This window comes from Somniosus microcephalus, chromosome 11 (assembly GCF_052327205.1).
Source record: "Somniosus microcephalus isolate GS21.2 chromosome 11, FLI_Smic_1.0, whole genome shotgun sequence".
Lineage (NCBI taxonomy): Eukaryota > Metazoa > Chordata > Chondrichthyes > Squaliformes > Somniosidae > Somniosus > Somniosus microcephalus.
Window position 1 is genome coordinate 38560556 of NC_140997.1, and position 16385 is coordinate 38576940.

Below are 16385 nucleotides of genomic sequence, written 5' to 3' on the forward strand. Positions count from 1 at the left end.
TTTGAACCCACAACCTTCTGACTCAGAGGCGAGAGTGCTACCACTGAGCCACAGCTGACACTAGGACACTAGTTCAGTACATTATCTGTTCAACTTAGGGAGATGTGCCTGGAATTTTTGCAGGAGTTTCCCGATCTCCCAAATTAACTTTGACGGTAGGTGGACAAAAGCCCCGGAGTAACGGTGCAGACCTTTTACGCCATTTCCCTGGGGGTAGGGAGGGGGGGGGGGGGGAATTCTGCTGATCATCTTCTGGAGTTACCCTGAGTAGGTCGGGAAAACCCAATGGAACTTCTCCCCCTCGTGAACTCGAGTCTAGTCCAGATTAATAGGATGGTACTTCCCTCTGACAGTTGGAAGGGTTCTAAGTGCAATAAATGTAGGACACCTTCAATAGCATGCAATGACTTTCGTGTAATAGCTGTCCAGAGCCTTTCACATAGGATGCGAGCAGTAATAGAACAGTTAGGGGAAATGACTAAAAGCACAATTCTAGGGATGTTTTTGACCTAAATTCAGTAAACCCCGCCCCCCCCCCAAAGTCAGACGGCCTGTTTATTCGATGTGTAGGCTGTGGAGTTGGAGTGTTTACCTATTCTTCTGGTAGTAGCCGATCTTGCGATACCTTGGGAAGGTCTGATAACTTGACCATTATCACTAGTCTTGTGCAGGGTTGCCGCTTCTGCTCGCGGCTGTTCACTCCTATCGATTATCTCCGTTCTGAAGGAGCGGAAAACGTAAGGGGAAAAGTAAAAGCAAAACCAGAGTGATGACATATCTCGGCAAATCTCAACACTCGTGCAAGAATTCAGTAATAGTGAATGTACGACATTTTCATAACAAGTCCGCTTGACATATGAAGGATGGCTAGTATTGCAATTGCAAATCTTGGGGTAGGTAGATTTTCAACTTGCTACCCGGGTATAAGGCTGGCATTACAGAACGGCCACCTGTTATAGAAACTGCCCGAATTCATTCCCATTGATTTCAACGCCAGTTTTATATCAGGCAGCAAGTTCAAAATCTAACCCCTGGTCTTTCCAAACTCTAGTTGTGTTTGGAGAGAGTATTCTGAGCTCAGAATATTAACTTTATAAGGAAGTACTGGTGGTCACTGGTCTGTCACAAGTGGTGGGCACCATTTGGTGAATTAAGTGTCACACAAGAAACATTTTGACAAAAGCATGATTCGTGTTCCATATAAAATCCAAAGATTTAAAAATGTTAATGGGGTTGAAATTGTGATATTAAGAAACAAAATACTTTTTTTTTTAAACAAAGCCACTAACCCATTTAAAATAAATAGTTTAATTCCTATGTTAAATTAGTTGACAAAGTAACTTCATATTAATGTTTGTTCCTAATATTGCACAGCACAGCATCAACCCAAATGAAAAGATTCTGGTGGATTTGCAGTCTACTAGCATTTTGGATAATGTTGTTTGAGTACACTAATTTCTGGTTGACAAACTAGACATTCCTGTCGACAATACATCCTTAAGCCATTGTCAGCGACAAAGTGGTGCTTGGCACTGCAGTGAAGTAGGGACAGATTTTCAGAACATACTCACAGGTTAGATATTAAGTGACTCTCGGCATCTAGCGAGACCCTGCCACTGTCGTATGAGGTAGACACCTCGTTGTTCCCCTCAAAGCTAATTCTTTGTATCAGTTGTTCATCTGATGGAAACAATGCAACAAAGTGCAGTTGGTGCAGACTTAACATGCAAATGACTTACTACTGTATCAGAGAAACATAGAAGATAGGAGCAGGAGTAGGCCATTCGGCCCCTCGAGCCTGCTCCGCCATTTAATGAGATCATGGCTGATCATCCAAATTCAGTACCCTGTCCCTGCTTTCTCCCCATATCCCTTGATCCCTTTAGCCTTAAGAAATATATCTAACTCCTTCTTGAATATATTTAATAAGTTGGCCTCAACTACCATCTGTGGTAGAGAATTCCACAGGTTCACCACTCTCTGGGTGAAGAAATTCCTCCTCATCTCAGTCCTAAATGGCTTATGCCTTATCCTTAGACTGTGATCCCTGGTTCTGGACTCCCCCACCATCGGGAACATCCTTCCTGCATCTAATCTGTCTAGTAGTCCTGTTAGAATTTTATAAGTTTCAATGAGATCCCCTCTCATTCTTCTAAACTCTAGCAAATATAAGCCTAATCGACTCAATCTCTCTTCATATGTCATTCCTGCCATCCCAGGTATCAGTCTGATGAATCTTTGCTGCACTCCCTCCAAGGCAAGAACATCCTTCCTCAGATAAGGCGACCAAAACTGCACACAATACTCAAGGTGTGGCCTCACCAAGGCCCTGTACAACTGCAGCAAGACATCCTTGCTCCTGTACTCGAATCCTCTCGCTATGAAGGCCAACATACCATTTGCCTTCTTAACTGCCTGCTGCACCTGCATGCTTACCTTCAGCGACTGGTGCATAAGGACACCCAGGTCTCGTTGCACTTCCCCTTTTCCCAATCTATTGCCGTTCAGATAATAATGTCTTCCTGTTTTTGCCACCAAAGTGGATAACCTCACATTTATCCACATTATACTGCATCTGCCATGCATCTGCCCAATCACCCAACCTGTCCAAATCATACTGGAGTTTCCCTGCATCCTCCTCACAGCACACACGCCCACCCAGCTTTGTGTCGTCTGCAAACTTGGAGATATTACATCTAGTTCCCCATCAGTAGAAATGGGGAAGCCAGTATTGCATCTGCTTCTGGTTTGTAGGACTGTGATATTGTGGCCTTTCAAAAAATGGGAATGCTTTGTACTTGCAAAAAGACTAAGTAGCTATGATAAAACATTTCTACAGGAAACTCTTTGTTATCCGGCACCAACGGGACCGGCGTGGTGCCGGTTTATCATAAAGTCTGGATTACAGAGAGGTATAGTTAAAAGGTACGAGAGCTCCGTACACAGCAACAAATCCAGGCTTCCCTGTTGCTTAGCAACATGTGCAGGAACTCCGGCCACAGACCAAGCGTCCCTGTTGCTTAGCAACAAGTGCACGAACCCCAGTTACACAGCCACAGATCCAGGAACCTACTCCTGAATTTTGCCGGTTAACAGAGATTTCCGGTTATTTAGGTGCCGGTTAAAAGAGAGTTTCCTGCATTGTGTTACATGCTCAGAACAAGAGGGCCAATTCACAATAGATGGGGGAAGAAGATTGGAGCCTTGCACGCCATATTAGAGGGGTGCTTATTAGCTAAGATTCAATAATTAACAGTAAAACGTATAGTAATGATCCTCCCCGCCAAAAATCAAGGAACAGTTGGGGTGATTCCACAGGTGGGTGCTCCCAGCGAGGAGCGATGCTGCAGAAAGAGCAGGTCAAGAAATCGTGGGCGCGCAGCCAGTTCAGCAGTTTTAATGGAAGGACGATCCTGTATGGCGGGCTCCTCAGTGGGAGCGCCAGATCTCACACACAATCAACTCTCGTGACGTCTCTGGATTTTTTTGACCATTTCCCCATAGAAAGGAATTGGAAAAAGTGTTTGTTGGAATGCTGTTTTTTTTATTTTAAAAGCTATGTGTTTTCTCGCAAGTTTTTAAAAAGAAAAAATAGGACCTAGAAAAAAAGCGCTTAATATGCTAATCCAAAGTTGCTAAATAATAAGCAGTTCATTAGCCTGTCTAGATATTTGGAAACCATTGTGTAGCAAACCATTTGATCTCTGTCAGCCTGTAACAGTTAAAACAGATGATCTGGTCATTATCACATTGCTGTTTGTGGGAGCTTGCTGAGCGCAAATTGGCTGCTGCGTTTCCTACATTACAACAGTGACCACATTTCAAAAGTACTTCATTGACTGTAAAGTGCTTTGGGATGTCCTGAGGTCGTGAAAGGCGCTCTATAAATGCAAGTCTTTCTTTTACTTTTACTGCTTCAAGGAGCCCTTGATTCCCCATTCACGAAAGTTTAGCGCTTTTTTAACAGTTATATAAGGAGGAAAAATTGGGTCGTGCCCCCTTTGGGGCGCTGACTTCGCCGGGGCGCTACTGTTAGTGCCCCAAAAAATTAGTGCCCCCGCGGCCGAAATTCACCAGTAGCGCCCCAAGAACGAGGCGGGGTGCTACTGGAAGCGCCCTGCCTCCCTCTTGGGGGCGCTGCGAATGAATATCGCGGCGCTACGTGCCGCAGCGTCACACACTGTGGCACATCGCGTCGCGTAACTGCAGGCCTTCCTACCCTTATTAAAGGGGAGGGGCCTTGCGCAGCCCGACCCAGGGCCCAGCTGGGCCACCAGGGATTGTAATGCCGGCAAAAGAGCCCGGCACTCAAGAAGTGCCGGGCTCACGGAGCACAGGCGACACTCTGTGGGAGGGGGGGCCGCAGAGGAGGCCGGGGACGGCAGAGGGGGGCAGGTGCTGGCAGGCGGCCAGCAACAAAAATGGCTGCCCGGCAGCTCCCCTTTAATTTGCACCGCCTCGGCCGCTGGTAGGCCCCCCGACCCCGTCGGACATGGCATCTGGTGGTAAGTCAGGGGTGCTACCGAAGATTGTGGCCGGGGCGCGAGCAGGGCGCTGCGCTCGGCGATGACGTCATCGCCCGCAGCGCCGCGGGGCGTTAACGGTTACCACCGCCGCTAATCTCCCGCTGAATTCCGCGGGAGGCATTGGCGGCGCCGCGCCCAGGTGCCACTTGTTTTGCGCCCTCTTAGGGCGCTAACGGGAGGCGCAAAGCAACCGAATTTTTAGGCCTAAATTTTTACCTGAAGCGGAGAAGCATTTGTTCCTGACTTGATCGAAGCCGAGGGAGAGGGGCTCATCGTCTGAACTCAGCTGCGGCTCTATTCCGAGGTGGCGGGTTCCTCGGCCTCTCCTTAGCTTCGGAATGTTGCTCCCTATAATGGACTGATCATTTAGCAGGTCTGGCCAATTCATCATGCTGTTGTAGACAGGCCAGCTCGGCAGGCTGTGGATGAAGATGAAGTTTCAGCAGTCATGTTACAGTGATTGGAATGAAGCTACTTGACTTGCCAACATAAACAAGAGCCACCTCATGGGGTTTTACTTTTTTTTTTGAAAAGAAAATGCAGAAGTCCACAAATTAAGAACAGTTGTAACTGGGAATTATATCATTTGCCTCAGATACCCTGGGACAGGGAAAAATCAACCTGACCACTGCCCTGCTGAAAAATGTGGCTGCATGGATGCCAGGTTATGACAGGAGAAGATAGGGCCTCGGCTATGATCCTGTCCGTGGACCAACAGTTTGCTGGGGCTAGACATCTAGGCGCTCATGGGACAAAAGTCTTGTCCCTCCAAAGCATTGTGCCATTGCCAAATTGGGTAATCTCAAACTTTTATAATCAGATCGGGGGGGTGGGGTTCCTGGCAGGCATTGACTCATGCAAAGGGGTATAGTTCCACAGCCAGTACCTCATCCAAATGGCCATTCTTCATGTGCAAGCTTTAACCCCGGGTGTCTGAAGGCCAGTGGGCTATGCCCGACCCTGTCCTCATCTTACATCAGCACGTGCACACTTCCTATCAGTGATCACTACATAGAAACTGGGGGTGCGATCTTGCCAACACTGAGGAGGTGTGTATGGAAGCGGGACTGCCGAAAAAATGGCAGAATCTGGGGGCGGGTGCCCGACCCTTCCCCAAACCGCCTCCGTGCCATCCCGCGCCGGGTCCCGTCTCCTTGGAGGCAGGAAGGGGGTTACAGCCACTTATCTGCCTGTTAACAGGTAGTTAACAGGCAGATAAGAGGATTATCCCCATTTTACCCACACAAGTGCGGGCTTCCCGAAGGCTCTGAATCCCGCCAGGGTCACCGAGGTGAGCAGTGGGTCTGCGGGGGCCGGAGGGCTGCAAAAGTGCGCCGTGAAGGTAAGTGATGGGTGCAAGTGTGGAGAGGTGAGTATGTGAGGTGAGTGGAAAGTGTTGGAAAAAGTTTACTTACCTCTGTTTCTTCCTGCAGGCTTCAATTGTTGGGGATGCGGAGAGTCTCGCATCTCCGCGGCAGAGATGACAGATGGCTGCTGCATTCTCCAATGCAACAACCATCTAATTTCTGCTAAAGAAAGAGGTTTGATGAGGTCTTGAACTCAAGAACTTATCAAACTACAGAGAATGTCAGTGTTTGACAGCTTCACAGAGCTGTCAAAACGATGACAATTCATCTGTCAAAAATCTTTGACAGATGAAACATCATACATTGACGTTCTCTGCAACCGGCTTTCCCTTAATTGGCCTGCTAAACCTGCTGGGCAGGCTTAATAAGGTCAATCAAGGGAAAATAGCGTGGGTTGGCGACAAATCGATGGAGGTGGGACATCGACCCACCAAGCAGCAGTCCCGCCTCCAACGCGCCCCCATTGGCAAAATCACCCCGAGAGTGGGAAGCCGCAATGTTCCCACTAAGCTGCACGGCCGCGCAGTAGTCTGGAGGTCCCGCACAGGCTGCTCACCATCTTCTACAGGGAGGAAACTGCACGTGCATGAAAATTTGAATGTACCCAGTTAAAGGGACTGCGCACTAAAAGAAATAATCAGAGGGAACATTGGTGGGAACACTCGCTAATTTCCCCACCCCCCCCCCCCCCCCACTGGCCAATCCTTGGCCCAGGGGCACAATGGCCAAATGTATCAGCCGCACCACCCCCCCCCACTGTCGCTCCAGCTGAGACCAGCTAACGGAGCAGGAACCTGGGACCTCATGGCTCAGTGACACAGCATGCGGTGTCTTTAACAACTGAGCAATACTTTCCTCTAAAGAAATGTGACAGAGTTTAAGGAAGACGAGTCTCGTTCTCAAAGAGAATCTCAAAGAAACACTGTGCTGATTGCAACCGACATCGGAGTTCTCTTCTCCACAAGTTCACCTCTCTTCTAACTGAAAGAGAAGCAAAGACTAAAAGAACTGAGATTAATAATCAGGGCAAACTGACCTCTTTGAAGTTATATCGGACTTCAGCTTCTCTTTGTAATCCTACATTAACAAAAGAAAATGAATCTTTTAAAGTTTCACTTTAAAAAAAAAAAATATGAATTAAAGAATGCTTATCATTGCAGAAGGAAGGGAAAGGCCTCTTCATGGGCACTTTTTGGGGTGCAGTTCACATGCCAACTTGGCATTGGGCCAAAGTGCTTTCAGCTGTACAGCAACACAAATGCCAAGCAGTGCGAGCCACACTTCAAACAGGGTTATCTTACAGTGATGGCAGTATAACTTTAGTTTAGTGTGAAACTGCATCTTAAAACCACCCAGCTGGTCTACTGGACTGCTTGGGGACTTTCAAGGTCCCACAAACAACAATGAGATCAATGACCATATCATCTGTTTTAGTGATGTTGGTTAATGGATAAATATTGGCCCCTGCTCTTCTTCAAAATACTGCCATGGGATCCACCTGAGAGGCCAGACAGGGCCTCAGTTTAATGTCTCATCCGAAAGACGGCACCTCCAACAGTGCAGCACTCCCTCAGTACTGACACTGGGAGTGTCAGCCTAGATTATGTGCTCCAGTCCCTGGAATGGGACCTGAACCCACGGCCTTCTGACTCCTCCTTTAAAGGGTCACCGTCTTCATGAAAAACTGTTGGGCAAACCTTTTATTAATGTGCTTACAAACACACAGCGTGATGACATAAATGGCATTGAAATGCATCATTATGCCTCTTGTAAGTAATTTTATTGTAACAAAATTGACACCTAGAAAAAAACTTGCATTTATCGAGCAGCTTATCATGTTGTCAAACATCCGACAGCAATTCATAATGTGGGTTGTTGTGACTATTATGTAGATAAATGTTCTGATTTTCTGAGCAAGAAATGTTTGCAAAACACTTTGTCACGAAGTATTTTTTGAGGCTAAAAGGGTTAAATTATGAGGACAGGTTGCACAGATGAGGCTTGTATTTCCTTAAGTATAGAAGATTAAGGGATGATCTAATTGAGGTTTGAAGCTGATTAACAACAACAACTTGTATTTATATAGCTCCTTTAACGTAGTAAAACGTCCCAAGGCGCTTCACAGGAATATTATAAGACAAACAATTTGACACCGAGCCACATAAGGAGATATTAGGGCAGGTGACCAAAAGCTTGGTCAAAGAGGTAGGTTTTAAGGAGTGTCTTAAAGGAGGAAAGAGAGGTGGAGAGGTTTAGGCAGGGAATTCCAGAGCTTAGGGCCTAGGCGGCTGAAGGCACGGCAACGGAATTGATAGGGTAGCTAGAGAGAAGCTAGTTCCTCTGGCCGGGGGAGTCCAGAGCAAGGAGGTCCAACATTCAAATGATATCTAGGCAGTTCAGGGGTGATGTCAGTAAGCACATCTTCACACAAAGGGTAGTGGAAATCTGGAACTCTCTGTTCCAAAAAGCTCTTTGAGGCCGGGGGGGGCAACTGAAAAATGCCTCTTGTGCGGCAGTCTTGATGTCAGGGAAGGAGCGGGTGCTGCACGTGTAGGAATGTGTTGGGAGATAGCACGGTCTAGTGGGGATGGCATCAACTGATTTACCTCCTGTGTAAGGTCATTCGGTGCAGAACACACAGTGGCTAAAGTCTCCAACGTACCTCCTCCAGATTGTCTGTAAAGGTCAAAAAGGAGCTGCCTGCTGTTGAGGAATCGACGTAATCATCAATTTCCAGCACGTTCGATTCATGGTGACTTGGGTCATTCATAGCTGCCTGTGGAAAAAAAAAGGTAGGATATACAGTAAATTGTATCGTTCCTATTTTTTTCTGAAATCTATCCTCTAGAATAACTTCACGTGTTTCTTGACCTGCCTACTAATGAGGCTTGCTGTCTAGTAAATGTTTGGTAACTATGGGATGTATTATGTAGTAGCACCTAGGGAATACAACAGCATTGTTCTGCGATGTACTTTCTCGCTAACTGCTGCAGCGATGCAATTAAATATGAACTAAACTAGATGGGTCGTGATCGCTTACAAGTCTTTTGGTTGAAATTATCAGCAGGGGGAATAAAGGATTCAATTTAAGTTTTGTATTGAAGCAGCAGTACATTCTGCTGAACCATCACATAGCCCAATACATTACAAAGATAAATCTTTGGAGGAGATGGTAAACCGAGGCTTTTTCAGTTGGAGGACATAAAAGATCCCGCGGCACTTTTCAAAGAAGAGCAGGGAGCTCTCTCAGTATCCTGGCCAACATCGCTCCTTCAAACACCATTAAAAACCTGTTCTGACAAACGGTCATCGTCCTGAAACGTTAACTCTGCTTCTCTCTCCACAGCTGCTGCATGTCCCGCTGAGTGTTTCCAGCATTTTCTGTTTGTATTCCACTAAAACCTGATCACTGACCTCATTTGCTGTGCGCAAACTGACTGTCACGTTTTGTTTACATAGCAACAGTGACACCACATGGGTACACGATATGGAGTCTTATAAATATGAGTTCTTTTTCTTACTTTGTATCTGTACCATTGCTGGCGTCTCTTAGTTTTCCTTTATATTTCTATGTTCCCCAAACTCCTGGCGACTGCTAAGCAAAGGAAAGTTTTTTTTTAAAACAGGAGTTTGTTTTATATAGTTGGAGAGGCGATTCCAGCCAGAGACGATAGATGCCTGGTTGCTACTTCCCACTTCGTTAAGTTATGATAGTGTTAGATTCGGGTCTTCTGTAGATACCGAAGGGTCGGTAACTAGAGGACACAGATTTAAGGTGATTGGCAAAAGAACCAGAGGCGACATGAGGAAACCTTTTTTTACGCAGTGAGTTGTTATGATTTGGAATGCATTGCCTGAAAGAGTGGTGGAAGCAGATTCAATAGTAACTTTCAAAAGAGAATTGGATAAATACTTGAAGGGACAACATTTACAGGACTATGGGGAAAGAGCGGGGGAATGGAATTTATCGGATAGCTCTACCAAAAAGCCAGCACAGGCACGATGGCCCAAATGGCCTCCTTCTGTGCTGTATCATTTTATACCTTCTCGGATTCAGCAATATCACTTGCTACCATAGTCAATTTCAGTGTCTTACTTCTATGGGAGTTGACTCACACTGTCCTATATCTACTTGTACAATACTGGGACGCAGGCATAGAACAGTGACACTTCCCTGTGAATGGGACTGGGTCTCTGTATCTTTTACACATGTATTTATTCAATAACTTGGAAGGTGGGCCGATTTAACACTTGATGAGGCTTGGGCGAAATTCTCTAATCGGCTTTATTCCACAGTAAGGTGAATGCACAGAGCAATGGTTATGGTAAGAGTCACGTAGTTCAATTGATACGGCTTATCTTTGCATAATGATGTAAAAATAATGACTGTGGTGACAAGTGAATTAAGATTATCGGAAAGCAACTGAATGAGACAAGCACATCGAGCCCACTCCTTCCACAAGGGCTGTACAATCCATCTCATGGTGGACTCTATCCAACCAGTGTCATCTCTTGGGGGCAAGTTATGTGTAAGTACGTCCTGATCCCCAAAGGTAATAAAACAAAAATCCAGAATATTCATCCATTCTCATGCCTGTACAATTTATCTGTAGCCTACAGCCCTTTACAGGTACCGCAACCTCAAGGGCATCGGAGCCATCCTGTCCTGTGGAGTGTTTGATGGTCTGAATCTACACCTATCCCTATAGCCATTCTCCACCAGACATTTATCCACCTACTTTTTGAAGGGAATCGGCACAACATCAATCACGTTTGCTGGGAGTCTGTTCTATCTGCTTGATCAGAAAAGCTGACATTGAACTCCAAACTTGGAAAAAATGGGATAAATATTCAGTTTACAGAGGAAAAGGATTACAATCCCAGAGCTTACCCTGCTCCGAGCTTTGCGGAAGAGCAGAATGATGATTAGATAGACTGGATAGATGATTATACTGGATACAATACCAGCCGCTACACATTCTCCACTCAGAGGTACCAGCGTTGAAACCGGAACATCACTGGGAAAATAAAAAAGTTATATTCATATATTCATGCAATTATTTGTTTAGCCATCATGCAAGATCATTGAACAACCTACTGGTGAGAAAGCCATTTAGGAGTGAAATCCGAAAGCACCTTTTCACACAAAGGGTAGCGGAAATCTGGAACTCTCTCCCCTAAAAGGCTGTGGAAGCTGGGGTAATAGAAAATGTCAAGAGAGATATTTTTATTAGGCAAGGGTAAAAAGGAATATGGAGCAAAGGCAGGTAAATTGAGTTAAGATGCAGATCAGCCATGATCTAATTGAATAGCAAAACAGGCTTGAGGGGCTGAATGGCCTATTCTTGTTCCTATGCAAACAATCCTGAGGTAAACTCCTCTCCTCCCCATCATCATCAACTGACTGCTTTAACCCTCTTGATACAAGCAGAGGTTTACATGCTTCACCTGAGAATAATTTGCTTGTGGAGAAAATTTAAGATGTGCCACAAATTGATTAAGTCTTGTGTACGAGCCCATCCATGTGTTTATTGAAAATGGAAAATCCTGCTCTTTTTGATTAATATATCTGTCCAAAATAGTAGGGAAAATTGCCATTTTCATTTATTTGGAGCATTTACAAGGATGCTGGGAAGTATAGTGTTCTACATAAAACCTCAAGTGCTATAAATCAGTTCTTGCACACTCTGTAGTGCAATGAGACCCCCACTTTATTGGGAGGGACATGGATTCCTGGTATTGTATAGTGTGCAGAACTGCCTCTATGCCCCTCCCGTTGCCCCAGCGATGACTGAATGAAATATGAGTGTAGGTGCACTGCAATTTTTTGAAAGAATATGCTAGAAATATAGCTGTTTACCATTATGAAAATATGTGCCTGGTTAAAAGTCCCGTGGTATAATGGTAAGCATTCTGAAACCTGAATCCAGCTGACTAGCAACCCACAGGTTCGTGCCAATCTGTGAAATGGCAGTCAATAAATCTGGCAAGCTGTGGGTTGGCACCAGAAATAATGACCATGAAAGCTGCCAGATTGTCTTAAAAGTCCAACTTGTTCACTAATTCCTTCAGGGAAGGGAACCTGTCGCCCCTACCCACTCTCGCGCTATGCGATTGACTCTTAATGCTCTTTGAAGTGGCCGAGCAAGCCAAAGGAAAATCGCTACGAAGCCATTCAGCCCAGCACCATTACTTCTCAGGGCAACGGAGGAAAGGCCTTTGATTAAAATAAAGAAGGATGGACTGTACCTTTTGCTTCTGTCACTTATGACTCCGTACCATACTGCACCAGCGCAGAAGAAGAGGTATATCAGTACGAGGCAGCAGGTGACCCTCTGGACTCTGGTGAAGCAGCTGCGAGGTGGCCGATCCCAGATTGATAGCCAGATATGGCCCTCCGAGAATCCTCTTTGGATTTCCGCAGTGAAGATGCGGGTAAAGTCTTTTAGTTTAGCCTCGGCTACACAGGGAAAATGCAAATATAGTTCAGACAGAAACATAGGGGAGTTCCTGACTAGGTTAATCCCGTCTAAACCTCAGGGATAGCTGGACAGAGAAAAATAACCCCATGTAAATTGTCCCAAGTTTTTTTTTCCAATGGCTGAAGGGTCGATAACCAGAGGACACAGATTTAAGGCGATTGGGAAAAGAACCAGAGGCGACATGAGGAAAATGTTTTTTACACAACAAGTGCTTAGGATTTGGAATGCACTGTCTGATTGGCTGGTGGATACAGATTCAATAGTAGCCTTGACCTGTAACATAGTTACGGTTCACTATTAAACACATTCCAATCTGTGTATCACTGCGTCTGGAGTATGTTGCATAGACTAGACTTGCATCCCCTTGAGTATAGAGGATTAAGGGGTGATCTAATTGAGGTGTTTAAGATGTTGAAGTATTTGACAGGGTAGATGGAGAGAAACTATTTCCTCTGGTGGGGGAGTCCAGAACAAGGGGGTATAACCTTAAAATTAGAGCCAGGCCGTTCAGGGGTAATATCAGGAAGCACGTCTTCACACAAAGGGCAGTGGAAATCTGGAACTCTCTCCCCAAAAAAGCTCTTTGAGGCTGGGGGTCAATTTAAAAATGTCAAAACTGATATTGCTATTTTGTAATGTAAGGGTATTAAGGGATATGGAACAAAGTCGGGTAGATGGTGTTAAGATACAGATCGGCCATGATCTCACTGAATGGCAGAACAGGCTTGAGGGGCTGAATGGCCTACTTCCGTTCCTATGTTTGGAAGAACCCTATTATCTTGTGCTATACCCTGGCCTCCACAAGTGGTACGGCCATGCCAGTGTCGATCTCCCCTCCAAACAGATGGACTTACCTGCAGCTAGGACCTCCTTTTCCACTAGACCGTCATTCCTGTCATTGTCAACAGCCAGCCAGCCATTCACCAAAAAGTAATAGCTGTTATTGGTCTGTAGATCCTTAATTATTACATGCTGCAGGTACCATGATGGGGTAAGACCTAGTGAGAAAAAGCCGGAGATAGTCAGCATAACGATTGTCAACCCTGGAGTGAGTGAAGTAAGTGTAGAAGTAGGTTGCTGTGGGCAGCACTGGTCCACTAATAGCACTAACTATTAAGTGTTATACTGTCTCCGACCCCGACTTATTCCACGTGGATTCCAACTAAAATTCCACCCTTCATGTTTCGGATCCACTCATGATTACAGACATCTCCAAGATATTCAGCGTTCCTTGAACCACTGCTCTCACTGCCTCCTGAGATCCACGTTCAACGCCATGCGCTGCCACATGCACACTCTCGGCCTCTCTCTTCAGCAGCACCGACTTACTCGCTTTCAGAGTTGCCCTGGTCCGCAGTTCCATTTCATCCTTCGCCTCATCTGGCGCTTTAACAAAAAACTTTTTTTCTTTCAAGGTTTCAAGGACTGCAAGCTTCAACAACTCTTAGATACCAACACCCCTCCAGATCCTCCTTCTCCTTCACTTTCGTCTGATCCCATCCCCCCTTCCAATCTCACCCCTTGCCGTGTTTTCACTACACCCTTTGACCTTCCCCCTCATTGACCTTGAACACTCCACAGATGCTGCCTGAGCTGCTGAGTATTTCCAGCATTTTCTGTTTATATTTCAGATTTCCAGCATCCTCAGTATTTTGTGGCTAGAGTGTTACATTTTTATGTTCGATCACGGTGCTTTGTATTTAGACCCAAGATATGCCATTTGGCCATTCTTGTTGGTGACAGTTCAAAATTTCTGTTACCTTTATTATCGTGCCAAACACGAATCTTCCAGATGTTGCCAAGGCTGTTATCAGTCGCAATCTGAAATATGTCCACGCTGTTCCTGTGAAAAGCGTCCTCGTTATCCAGGTGTCTGTGACCGCTCTTGTCCTCTCTGCCGTATAGGCTGATTCCCACGTGAGATGATGTGCCTGTTGGTTTGTGAAAGGTAACTTAACATATCACTCTCATCAACTATTAACTTTACAATTCTTACTTTGATCCAAACCTATATAAAGGCTATTAACAATTCTTGGCACCCAATCATATGGAGGATATTATTGTGTGTTAAGTATTTAACTTTCACCCAAGTGCAACAATATAGAGAGGAATACTGGTTAAAGAAACAAAATCTCCTTTGTTGCAAACTCCTAATTAATCTTATCCTATCTTGACATTTACGAATATTTGATCTTGGAGCCTCAGTGAGCGTGTACAAGTACTAATTGGGAAATGTTTGTTCTGAAACTCAGTACTATGTAGGTAAAATGGGAGACACGAGTCTGTAAATAGAAGCTAGACACGGGAGGAGTGTGCTGGGGATCAAGTACAAGATGTGTGCTGTTACATATATAAACCCGGTAGCACAAAGTATACTCAAATGGGCAACTGTGGGATGTTATTCGTATCCCGTGAGTGAGGAGACTGCATAGTTAGAAGCAATGAAAATCCATCTTCTAAACCGCACAAAAAAGACTTGTCAGGTCTTACTTGTTACGGTGGAAGTCTTTCATTTTTATCTAAATAAAACCATTCACTTCAATGGGTTTCCAACCTATGTCACTGTTTTCTAATTAACGGTTTTTAATGCCACAACCTTGCCACAAGTAGCCTGTTAGAATGTCAAGACCCTTTGGAAAAAGATAACTGCAGCTGAATGCCATATCCTCTCTGACATGGCTACAGGCTGGCTGCAGTTATGGTGCAACACCGAGTCTCCATTCAATAAACAACACAATGTTATTTCACAGTGACGTATTAAATATCTTTACGCCAATGATAATAGCCCTGAACTTTTAAATGTTCTGTTCGTAGGGTCTAGTGTAAGCTTGGAGTGTGTTTAGTTTCACCTCACATTAATGTGAGGGGTCCTTGCAGCCTCCTTCAGAAGTGATCTGATATTTTGAAAATCAAAGACTTCACCAAAACAATTTGGACTCTTAAAACCCAAAAGGTTTCCGCTTCTCTGGTGTTTCCTTCCCTCTCCCGAAGGAGTGGGCTCACAAAGTCAATAGAAAACTGGTCTGCATTCCATTCTAAAAAGTGGATGTTGTAAATGTCACCATTACAACCAATAGTCTTTGGGTTCATTATGCCTTTGCTTGGATTAATGCTTTATGACACTCCGCAATGTAATGGGCTTCCAACTTCTTCGGTTTAGAACTGCTAAAGAAATAGAAGATATAAGTGATCATTGAGTGAACATCAGTGCCTCTCACCTGACCCTCTGCCCCATCCTGTTTTCACCAGGATCTCATATTTGTAAAATCCATCCTTGCCACACAGGGGGATGACTCCAACTCGATTGATGTCTATCAGGTCCAGCTTCCGAACAATGACGACGGAGACAGCATAGATGACAAAGCAGATGCCACACGTGATGAGGACAATGTAGTTCTTTACAACAGGTGAAGGCTGATCAAAATAACAGGAGGAGAGAGGAAGGAAAGTTTCTTTTAAGCGCTATCATCCCATCACAGGTCTTCAATAACCATTCAAGCAGCATGGAAGCCAAAAGAAAAGAATTCTCTTCATGGGTGGGGGGTGGCGCTGGGGGTGAGGGGGCGGCGCTGGGGGTTTGGGTGGGGGTGGGGGGCGGCGGTGGGGGTGGGGGGCGGCGCTGGGGGTTTGGGTGGGGGTGGGGGGCGGCGGTGGGGGTGGGGGCGGCGCTGGGGGTGGGGGGGCGGCGCTGGGGGTTTGGGTGGGGGGCGGCGGTGGGGGTGGGGGGCGGCGCTGGGGGTGCCACAATTTGTGCACAGAACCCTTAAGCACATAACCTGATAAAAGCAACATAGGTGTGGTGTGATTTTGACTTTGAGAGATAGTGTAAAACGGGCGATGTCTGATCAGCCGCCCAATATACATCTCTCCCGATTAAAGTCAATGAATCATAGAATGATACAGCACAGAAGGAGGCCATTCGGCCCATTGTGCCTGTGCCGGCTCTTTGCTAGAGTTATCTAATTAATCCCAGTCTCTTTCCCTATAGCCCTATAAATGTCTTCTCCTTC

General features: G+C 45.5%; 1 protein-coding gene across 1 annotated transcript in view; it reads right to left on the reverse strand.

Annotated features, from left to right (window-relative positions):
- pkd1a (polycystic kidney disease 1a) overlaps window positions 1-16385 on the reverse strand; it is a 221037-nt gene that overhangs the window by 43962 nt on the left and 160690 nt on the right. The window contains exons 27-36 of the mRNA XM_086000509.1: window positions 15594-15789; window positions 14136-14306; window positions 13230-13373; window positions 12143-12353; window positions 10785-10911; window positions 8556-8669; window positions 6930-6970; window positions 4743-4945; window positions 1572-1680; window positions 593-720 (exon numbers count right to left, since the gene is read on the reverse strand). Coding sequence (XP_085856635.1) covers window positions 593-720; window positions 1572-1680; window positions 4743-4945; window positions 6930-6970; window positions 8556-8669; window positions 10785-10911; window positions 12143-12353; window positions 13230-13373; window positions 14136-14306; window positions 15594-15789 — 1444 coding nt within the window. The remainder of the gene's footprint in view (window positions 1-592; window positions 721-1571; window positions 1681-4742; window positions 4946-6929; window positions 6971-8555; window positions 8670-10784; window positions 10912-12142; window positions 12354-13229; window positions 13374-14135; window positions 14307-15593; window positions 15790-16385) is intronic.